Source organism: Fragaria vesca, linkage group LG5 (assembly GCF_000184155.1).
Source record: "Fragaria vesca subsp. vesca linkage group LG5, FraVesHawaii_1.0, whole genome shotgun sequence".
Taxonomy (NCBI): domain Eukaryota; kingdom Viridiplantae; phylum Streptophyta; class Magnoliopsida; order Rosales; family Rosaceae; genus Fragaria; species Fragaria vesca.
Window position 1 is genome coordinate 17,404,788 of NC_020495.1, and position 9,799 is coordinate 17,414,586.

The window sequence follows — 9,799 nt, forward strand, 5'->3', positions numbered from 1 at the left end:
TGTTGTACAAACACACTCGGACTTCCAAGCTAAAAGAGCAAACACTTCCTAGGCCACAATCATTCCAAGAACGCTTGATTCTTCATCTGTCCGTTTTTACTTCACTTCACTAGTCTCCTCACCCCAATTCCATGGTGCTTCGCAAGTAGTATGTATTGAAAGTGAAAATGATCATTCCAAAACTAAAAGCCATAAAATTTTGGTAAATAAGAAAATAACAACCTTTATTACTCGACATAAACTAGCAAATAGTAGGTTTTTTGTAATCTCCAGTGAGTCCAGTCATTGTTTCTACCATCCAGCAAGACATCTTGGACTGCAAAATTATAACAGCCCAGATTTTCAAATAACTACTTCCAGAACATTTAAATGGTTAGGCTATCATTCTCTTTATTTGAATGATGCACAGAACAGTATGCCGCCATGCCTTTTGTTTTTTGTTTTTTTTTTTTTTTTTCTATTTAATTTTTTAATTTTTTATGAAGGAGCAAGACAGCAGAAATTTGCATACCTTACTTAAGTATCAAACAATTGGTTTAGAATTAAAAACACTGAATTATACGTTCATTGACAGGTCTTGTTACTCATGTATCCCATCAAAATGTACAACATAACAGTTCCAATTCAAAATCAACCAACAATAAGTATATCAGCCTTGGTTCCAGTATCAAAATAATTGATGTTGCTTCTTTTTTTCCCAACACACAACACACAAAACGTATTACATTAAAATCACTCCACATAAGGCAAAGTGATGGAAAAAAAATTCTATCAAACACACAAGTTTATCTCATGATTCTGATCCAATTAAAAGTGGATGACATACTCATGGCATAAAGCCTTAATGAATATCAAGATGGCTCTTCATGGGACAGATTTCATACCACGTGTCAAGACTTTGATATCCACCAAACATTTAGATTTATAATAATCTCAAGACACTCCATGTAAATTGTAGTATCATTTCCTCAGCTCACATCTCATATGAAATGATATTCCAAAAGCAGACAAAAAGAGAAATCTAGACATATAATTACAAATATTACAGTTGACAAAGCTATCTAACCTCAGTCCAGGACACCAAATTGTGAGGTGGTTATCATGAGAGTAAATTTTTCAAATACAAAAGCCATTCAACCTGCAAAAATATCCAGATACAACTGCTTACTGGAAAAATAATTGGATATAAACATCATCCACTCAAAGGAGCAGAACAAATGCTCAAATATCTAAATACTAAAAACTAATTAAAAAGTTGAACAAGGAATAACAGAAATATTACTCTTTTTGTTAATTACATTTATTCTGTCTTTTGTAATCGCAGCCCTTGTCATGCATCCATAGATTCAATACTTGCATTTCACGATAAATCTCCTAAGCTATTCCCCAACAAAGTTTTATTTCTTTTCACCAAGGATTCCAATCATAAACCTCCTTTCTCTTTTGAGCCTACTATGCACTAACCTAGATAATTCTATCCTTCCTCTACCCCTTGCAGCAAAAGGTTCCTCAAGAAATTTCCCACCAAATTCGTCATTGTGATATGCCCAGCAATTAGTTGCAACAGTCACAGATATGGAGTGTGTATGTGTACAATTGTGTAAACACAAAACCATCTTACACTGTGGGTAAACAGGAACAACACATGAAACATCACCAGATCCACATTTCACAAGGGAAAAGAAGGAGCTAGCGTAAGATTTTGAATTGATCAAGAGTGGTGTGTCCCTTCCATGGCAGCGCAGTTTAGATATCCTAAAGTACTTGACTGTTGTATGTTATTATTTAGATTTTCAACAGGTAAAGTTGTTGATGAAGTATGAAAAGCGGAAAGGAAAAAGATGATAGGCAAACCTTGAGTTAATGAAGTAATTATATCAATGGCGGAGACCAAGCTCAAGTTCAAGCTCATCATCTTGTTCAAACAACTTCAAAAGACGAGCATACTGCTCTTCTCGTTTCCTCTTCTGCCATATCTTAAAGAGGAAAAAGCAAAACAATCCAACTACTACAAGTCCAGAAGGTATGAGGGCCAATGTAGACCCACTTGTGGTTTTGGAGGTCGATGAATCACCATCCGAAAACCCTGACAAAAGATTAAACGACTGGAACATGAGAATACAAATATTCATGTTTAGCGTTGGAAAGAAAACATGTATCTTGATTTGAGCACATAACCCCAATATAGTGTTAATCCCAAACTAGTCTGCTTTGATTGTTTGGCAGAGAGTAACTCAATTAGCATATGAAATAGTGAGATTGAATCAACAATTTAACAGGTTGCTTAAGGAGAGATGAATGCAAATTATGAATTGGAAAATTGAGGAGAGATGAGCAACCTGGAAGGAATTGTAGGGAAATTGTACCCAATAACAGGAGAAAATTGCAACCCGAAATTTCACTCATCTCGAACAACATAAAACTTGACCTCTTTCTTTCTCTCGTTGCTCTGCATCTCATTCTTCCTTTTGTTTTCTTTTTTCTTTTGTCATCGTGGGCCTAAAGAGGCCCATAAAAACAGGTAATGAGTCGCAACAAAAACCCTAGCGTTGGCTTCGTCTCTTTGCTCACGCAGTCTCTCTCTCTCTCTCTCTCTCTCTCTCGGAACCTCACAGGTCCTCTCTCTTCTGCTCTCTCCCCTTCACTTTTTATTGCTATCGATTACTGAAATTATAGTTTCTTTTTGTTTCAGATCTCTACCCTCTGCGATTCGTTTTTCCCTCAAGCCATGGCTCTGGTCTGTTTCCCTTTCTTTCATCATCATCAGATCAGATGTAGTAGTAAATCTGTGATTGCATGTATTTCATTAGATTTGATTGCATGTTCATCCTTGGCATATAATTTGTCATTGATTATTTTCTGGCTTTGCAGGTCTTGCATGCAGGGAGCACGAACAAAAATGCATACAAGACTCTCATTGCTGCTGAGTATACAGGTGTCAAAGTTGCACTTGCACCCAACTTTGAGATGGGCGTCTCCAACAAGACTCCTGAATTTCTCAAGATGAACCCCATTGGGAAGGTAGACTCTTGGTTCAACTAGCAAATAGTGGTTTGATTGATTGTATCTTCTACAATTCTTTTTATATATTCTAGGTTCCTGTGCTGGAGACACCCGATGGACCCATCTTCGAGAGTAATGCCATTGCACGTTACGGTAAGATCCTTCTGTATTCCCTTGCATTTATACAATCTTATTCTTGTATTGCAAATTTAATGGCCATTGTGTTGCTCCAGTTACTCGCTTGCAGGCTGACAATCCTCTTTATGGTTCATCTTCAATTGACTATGTAAGAACTCAATATCACCGGTTCTTTTAATCTCGGTGCTATCTAGTCAGTATTCTTCTGATTCTCCTACCTTGCTTTTATGTTCTTCCTTAGGCCCATATCGAGCAATGGATTGATTTTGGATCCTTGGAGATTGATGCTAACCTTGGTAATTGGCTTAGACCAAGAATGGGAAGGGGTGTCTATCTTCCTCCAGTAAGTGTCTTATTCAAATCTATTTGTGTTTGACTTTCACTTTTGTAGCTTCTGACCTACCGGATGAGCTATGTATTTTACTTTGCACTATTAATGGTAGTGATTAATAGAATACCTGTTCCAGTGCGTATGAGTTCCTGTATATAGTTGTGTCTCGTTAAAAGGGAGTTCAAGTGTCTTCTCTCGAATTTGTCTGCTCATCACAAATAGTACTTGGTTTTACCCTTGTTTATCACCTTCATTAGATTGAAGGATTGGGATAGTGTTATGTTTTTATCACTGTATAGCATGAATCATCTGTGTGTAAGCCCACAGGGATCTCAATTCTAAGGGAACAATTACTACTAGTTTGGTTGTCTGCCATATACATGATCCGTTCTTTCAAATTTGACCTGATTTGAGAGATAATTTGCTCTCTATAAAAACTTTAATTTCATCTGCATTGGCTGGGCAACCTCACGTTCTTTTAAAAAGTTTTCTGTGGAGTTCTTTATGACATCTTCTATTTGTTTGTTGTTTAAGGCGGAAGAAGCGGCAATTGCTGCATTGAAGAGAGCACTGGGTGCATTGAACACATATCTTGCTTCTAGCACATACCTTGTTGGGCATTCTGTCACTCTTGCCGACATTGTTATGACATGCAATTTGTTTATGGGCTTCACCAGACTCATGACTAAGAGCTTCACTTCAGAGTTTCCTCATGTTGAGAGATACTTCTGGACAATGGTCAATCAACCAAACTTCAAAAAGGTATTGCGTGAGGTCAAGCAGACAGATTCTGTGCCTGCTGTTCAATCTGCAAAGAAGCCTGCCCCTGCCAAAGAATCTGCTAAACCCAAGGCTAAGGAGGAGCCAAAGAAAGAAGCCAAGGAGCTGGCAAAGCCAAAAGTAGAAGCTGAGGAGGAAGAGGCACCAAAGCCAAAACCCAAGAATGCTCTTGATCTGCTTCCTCCAAGTAAGATGATATTGGATGACTGGAAAAGGCTTTACTCTAACACGAAGACCAACTTCCGTGAGGTGGCAATTAAAGGTAATCATCTCAATGCATTACCCTTAACAGTTCAATATTGATGATTAAGAGAAACAAGGTTTGACGTTTGAAAATAACATGCCTGCATCAATTTCACTTATTTTGATTGGTTCATGCATAAAGTGTGGAATACTATCATTGGGTTATGGTGTTAAAGTAGGATACCCAACAAGTATGTGATTCCTTGTTAACATAATTAGATTCTGACATGTGATTCCTTGTTAATCATTGCAGGATTCTGGGACATGTATGATCCTGAAGGATACTCTCTCTGGTTCTGTGATTACAAGTACAATGATGAGAATACCGTTTCCTTTGTGACACTGAACAAGGTTGGTGGATTTCTTCAGCGGATGGATCTGGCCCGCAAGTATGCTTTTGGGAAGATGCTAATTATTGGTGCAAACCCACCATACAAGGTGAAGGGCTTGTGGCTCTTCCGTGGCCCAGAAATCCCTGAATTTGTGATGCAAGAGTGCTATGACATGGAGCTCTATGAGTGGACCAAGGTTGACATCTCAGATGAAAACCAAAAGGAGCGTGTGAGTCAGATGATTGAAGACCAGGAGCCTTTTGAGGGAGAGCCTCTACTGGATGCCAAGTGCTTCAAGTGAAATATCTAATTTTCAGTTGTGTTTTTGTCTCAGTTTTGTGTTAGCTTGTTTCCGTTGGTTTTTTTTCTCTTTTTTTTTTTTCTTTCCAGACAGCAGTCTAGCCTTTGAGTGACTAGTTTAATTTATAATTCTTGCTTTTGCCATTTCATTTTGGATCTTTATACATATTCTAAGATGTATGTTTATTATCAGAATTAACCCGTGGTATATTTACATATCAATTAGTTTACATGGTGTGGTTGTGTTACACATGTCAATTAGTTTACCTGGTGTGTTTGTTATAGACGCATCGAGCCTTTGATGTTACACGGCCTTCTTTTCCGTCTCTTAAATGTTTTTTTTTTTGGTCGAATCCGTCTCTTAAATGTTGATGCCTTGATTCAGGTGCTCTTTTGCTAGCCCTGTCAAAGAAACAGAATTTTATGTTACTGCCCCTGCATACTAGCTAGGACTCTTTGATGTGCTGGGGTGGATTCATCTTCAACTGACCGTCATCAGTTTGCAGGTTTGGTGTCATCTAAATCACCTGGCTTGGTTTGTTACTCGGCTATGATAATTGGGTTGTTTGAGGCAGTAAAATGATGAGATCTTACACAGAGGGTGAGGCCACGATAATGTCGTAGATGTCGTAGTTGGAGGATCCCTAGTCCATGGTTATTGGTTTGTTAGTAGAGACGAACTATGCTTTGTTCTTCTAGGAAATATTCAGCAGATGACTAGAGCGCTAGTGAAAGCTTCTGCTTCAAGAGGTGGTAATATTCAGTAAATTGGAAGAGGAAAGTTACTTTGATGCCTATGTTAATGAGCGAGTGACGCTGGGATTGATCGGTTTCCTTGAGCGCTCTTCTTACCATGTGTACTCCCCGACTAGTGTGCATAGTGATGTGCAATGTCGCCAGTCAGGAGTTGGTGGATCCATTAGGCCTTTCTCAAGACAATGTGGGGGTGCACAGCCCAGTTGACTGATTTGGTTGATCGATTTTGCCTTATTTGATCTATTTCGAAAGATTTAAGAACATAAGCCACCCTTAGCTATTTTAATGTCATAAACCATATGCGAGGTCGACATAAAAACATGTCTTGGTGACAAAGAACCAAGTAGCCGGCCACCAAGACACACAAGAAGGAAGAGACAAATAATGATAGGTTGCGGACTTGTTCCCCCAACAATGTGTTTGGCATGCACTTTCCTGTGAAACTCTAGTAATCTAGTACGGGAAACTCTGGAGCAATTCACTATTTCGGTGCTTGCCCAAGTGTTTCCACAAACTCATGGTAATTGACTCATATTCTTTACATATAAAAAAATAAAAAATTTGTATAACAACATAGAGTCGCTCACTACACCTGAAAAAAAATACGACAATTTTCTATCTTGGAAGCTCATTTCTTGTAAATTTGGTAGCCTTCAGTTGTGAGAAAGCATTACCAGGATCTCGACCCTCTTCCATGTCCCTCCTAGTTTTCTCTACTTTGTCAAGTACCCCATTAACTGCTATGTTAAATGCATCTTCAAGTGTCTCCAGTCCAGATGCCCTTGGATCTGCATATATTATTCGCGGAATCAACCTTATAACCTGCTCCCTCATTGCCACTACTTTCTGTCTGGGAATTCTAAGCAGTGTCTCATTGATCAACACCTTCTTCTCTTTGATATCGTTTTCGGATATGAACACCGAATACTCAGACGGGCTGGTGGGGAAGTGCCATGTGTACTGCACATAAGCTGATCCCGGGTGGAAGAAAACCGGAATGCAGCCTGCCAAGATGGAGTCAAATATTGATCGACGAGTGAATGAGTCCCCAGAAGGCTGCAGGCAGAAAACCGACGATTGAAACACCTTGATCACATTTAAAGGGTCATCACACTTGGTTGCACCATGATAGCACCCTACAAGTTTGCAATGTTTGGTTGAAGATTGGCATTGGCTTATAACCATATCCCTGATATTTTCCTTGTACTCAGGTCTTGGAGCACCAGCAAAAGTGAAGAGGTATGGCCTTTTGAGCTTTCTCATTCTTCTCTGCCACTCAGACACCTGACTCTCCTTGGTGGGGTGGAAGTACGTAGGGTATGGTATCGCCTGCTCGTTGCTCCAAGAGCTCGATTCAATTGACAACAATGTCATGTTCTTGGATTCTGGCAGAAACATGAGCTTTGAACCCCAATCAGAATCACTGTCGGTTTGTCTCCTGAAATCCCATGCAATTCTGCCTCCAACTAAGAAATGGTCTTTACCCCACATTGTCTTCCATTCAGGTCTGTTTGAAAGCCATTTCACCAATTCTAGAGGAGAAGCATCTCGGATTGATGCGTTGTAGCCCCAAAGGTACTGACCAACATTAAGGCCAGCATAAAAGGGGACAAATATTGCCGATGCCAATGATGAATCATTGGTTAAGCACTTGTACTTCTTCATCCTGTTATGAAAAATAACTTCTAATGAGAACTGATTTGTAGCAAACCAACCTCTGCTCCCAAGTAACCGATCACGTCTCTTGGATGATATGTCAGTTAGTTTAGGTCCTAGGCCCATGTTTGACATGTAGGGGCACATATCAGTCCATCTCTGAAGGGAATGGCAATTCTTGAGCAAGTCCTGGTTGAACCTCTTTGGAAGATCATACATATAAATGTATCGACCGGAACACGAATCAGAATCAGAAATTTGGTGCTTGGTATTAGGTATAGCCTGTGGTGGTGGAACATAAGTGACACTTGCAGTTTGAGTTTCATTGGAGCTGGTAACATAATTTGGTTGGCTTCCATGGCCAAAAGAATATGGAGCAGGAGTGCTTGTAGATGTATCAGTAGTAGTATAATAACTGATCCCCTTGGTTTGATCGGATATTTGAGAATCAGTACTAGCTAGAGGAGGAAGAGAGTTGGGATGGTGGTGGTCTTGGGTAACAATTACATTTGTAAAGTTGGTGATATAATAGGTGACCCTATTGAAGTTTCTTCCGGAGCTTAGAGAAGAATAGTCTGTACAAACCAATACAATGAATATAAGAAAGGAAGCTGTTAGGACAAACCAGAGTTGATTACGGCACTTAATTCCGCCTGCAATCCATTGAGTTTTCTCCATATCTTAAGAGCTATCTGCAGCTAGCTGCCTTGCTTATTGATCGTCTCGACGATACGAAAACAAAGAATGATCTCCAGACCAGTCGATCAAATATCACAATACAAATATTAAACAGAAAAAGTTGAGAAAGGTCGATGCATGAAAGAAAAAGAGAAAAGAAAGCTTAATTACAAACTTAGCAGAAATTATGAATTAGTTGAGAGAAGAAAGGTAGTAACAGTAGGTTCGGTGTCATGAAGGAAAGAAGCAAAGGAAGGAAAACTTATGTGCTGTATGAAATCATGTAACATCCTTGTCAAGAAAACATATTATGAAATTTCCAGAGGGTTGAGATATATATATATATATATATACATGCTTCATTCCTAATCGAAGAAAAACACAAGATGGTAAAGAATCAAGGAGTCCTTAATTCTTACCGTTGGATTAGATATTTGGAGGATTTGCTTTGGATTTTGGAGAGAAGAAGAATCATGGCGGTCTGTTTTATTCTCTATCGTTACTGTATGGAAAGTCTTTTATTTGTACAAAGAGATTCTGAAAATTAATGAATTTGGATTATGCCTTAAATGTGAACATGTTAAACACGGACAATTGTTGATCGAAATTGTAAGTCAGGTAGAAAAGTATATTCGACATGCATCATAACATTAACAGTATTAATCCTCAATTATAATTAATAATAATGTTACTGTGGATTTTGGAGCATTTGCTCTTGGTAACTGTGGACAAAAGATTGGTGTGGTGTTAAAAGAAAAAACTTGGACGAATTTTCTGAGAAAGAAGAACAAAATAGAGAGTTTTGGATCAGGCCGCCGGGTTTGAATTCAAGACCGTTAAGACTGATTCATAGAGTTGATGAATCAAAACTTAATTTGCAGAAATTTCAAGCCAATCAAATTTGAAGAGTCACATTCAGAGATAGACAGAAGCATATATAGCTAAGCTAAAGCTAGTAGATGATAGTTATTTGGGCAGTAGATTACTAATACCGACCAGAAGTTCTCATTCATTGTTTGAATCATTTAATTTGCAATTGAACCACCTCAGCATAAACCAAGAAGAAAAACAAGAACTACGCATACGAATGATGGTTCACAATAAAGATTGATTAATAATTGATGCATAATAGTTATATAGAGCTATCTGTCCATGACGTCCTCAAGTGTCTTAATACACGAAATATGGTAAAAAATGTAGACAAATTAAAATTATGCAAGTGTCAAAAAAAAATGGGTGCTTCTAGATCTACTCAGCAAATTTCTAACTATATCCAACAACATCATTATTTTCTAAACTACCCTTTATTTTATGAAAACGAAAATAGAAAATAAAATAAAATTAAGAAACCTGCCGTCGGGAAAGACGACCCTTCTTCTTCTCTAACTGTCTCTCTTTCTCTCACTTGATCTCGTAGATAATCCAGATCCAAGAACCAATTAACTCAAGTTTAGAGGCAACAATTTTGATTGCTCCACTTCTATTTCTCACTTTTACTCTCATTGTTCTTGATGATTCATAGTTCTACCTCACGGTCAATCATGTAGATATATACATATGTATAATTAAGGCAAAATCTGTA

At 38.3% G+C, this 9,799-nt stretch overlaps 2 protein-coding genes and 1 non-coding gene across 3 annotated transcripts; 1 reads left to right on the forward strand and 2 right to left on the reverse strand.

The window, feature by feature from the left end:
• Positions 1 to 553: 553 nt before the first annotated feature.
• Positions 554 to 2,447, reverse strand: LOC101305375. Its single transcript, XR_184701.1, has 2 exons — positions 2,340 to 2,447; positions 554 to 2,086 (listed from the first exon to the last, which is right to left on the reverse strand). It is a non-coding gene; the product is annotated as an uncharacterized LOC101305375 (transcript).
• A 156-nt stretch (positions 2,448 to 2,603) lies between these two features.
• On the forward strand, positions 2,604 to 5,337 carry LOC101305666 (elongation factor 1-gamma-like). Its single transcript, XM_004299953.1, has 8 exons — positions 2,604 to 2,615; positions 2,693 to 2,737; positions 2,872 to 3,021; positions 3,096 to 3,156; positions 3,237 to 3,289; positions 3,383 to 3,484; positions 4,007 to 4,514; positions 4,749 to 5,337. Exons 2-8 carry the CDS (start codon positions 2,729 to 2,731, stop codon positions 5,126 to 5,128), a joined length of 1,263 nt encoding a protein of 420 aa, XP_004300001.1. The 5' UTR covers positions 2,604 to 2,615; positions 2,693 to 2,728; the 3' UTR covers positions 5,129 to 5,337.
• Positions 5,338 to 6,498: 1,161 nt separating this feature from the next.
• LOC101305671 (xyloglucan galactosyltransferase KATAMARI1-like) lies at positions 6,499 to 8,217 on the reverse strand. Its single transcript, XM_004301510.1, has one exon. It carries the CDS (start codon positions 8,215 to 8,217, stop codon positions 6,499 to 6,501), a length of 1,719 nt encoding a protein of 572 aa, XP_004301558.1.
• Between the last annotated feature and the right edge of the window lie 1,582 nt (positions 8,218 to 9,799).

Excerpts from the sequence above, each read along its gene's own strand:
- LOC101305671 (XM_004301510.1), bottom strand. The coding sequence starts at position 8,217 with ATGGAGAAAACTCAATGGATTGCAGGCGGAATTAAGTGCCGTAATCAA.
- LOC101305666 (XM_004299953.1), top strand. Across the intron at positions 3,290-3,382 it reads GTTCATCTTCAATTGACTAT|GCCCATATCGAGCAATGGAT; the intron begins GTAAGAACTCAA and ends GTTCTTCCTTAG. Across the intron at positions 4,515-4,748 it reads CCGTGAGGTGGCAATTAAAG|GATTCTGGGACATGTATGAT; the intron begins GTAATCATCTCA and ends TAATCATTGCAG.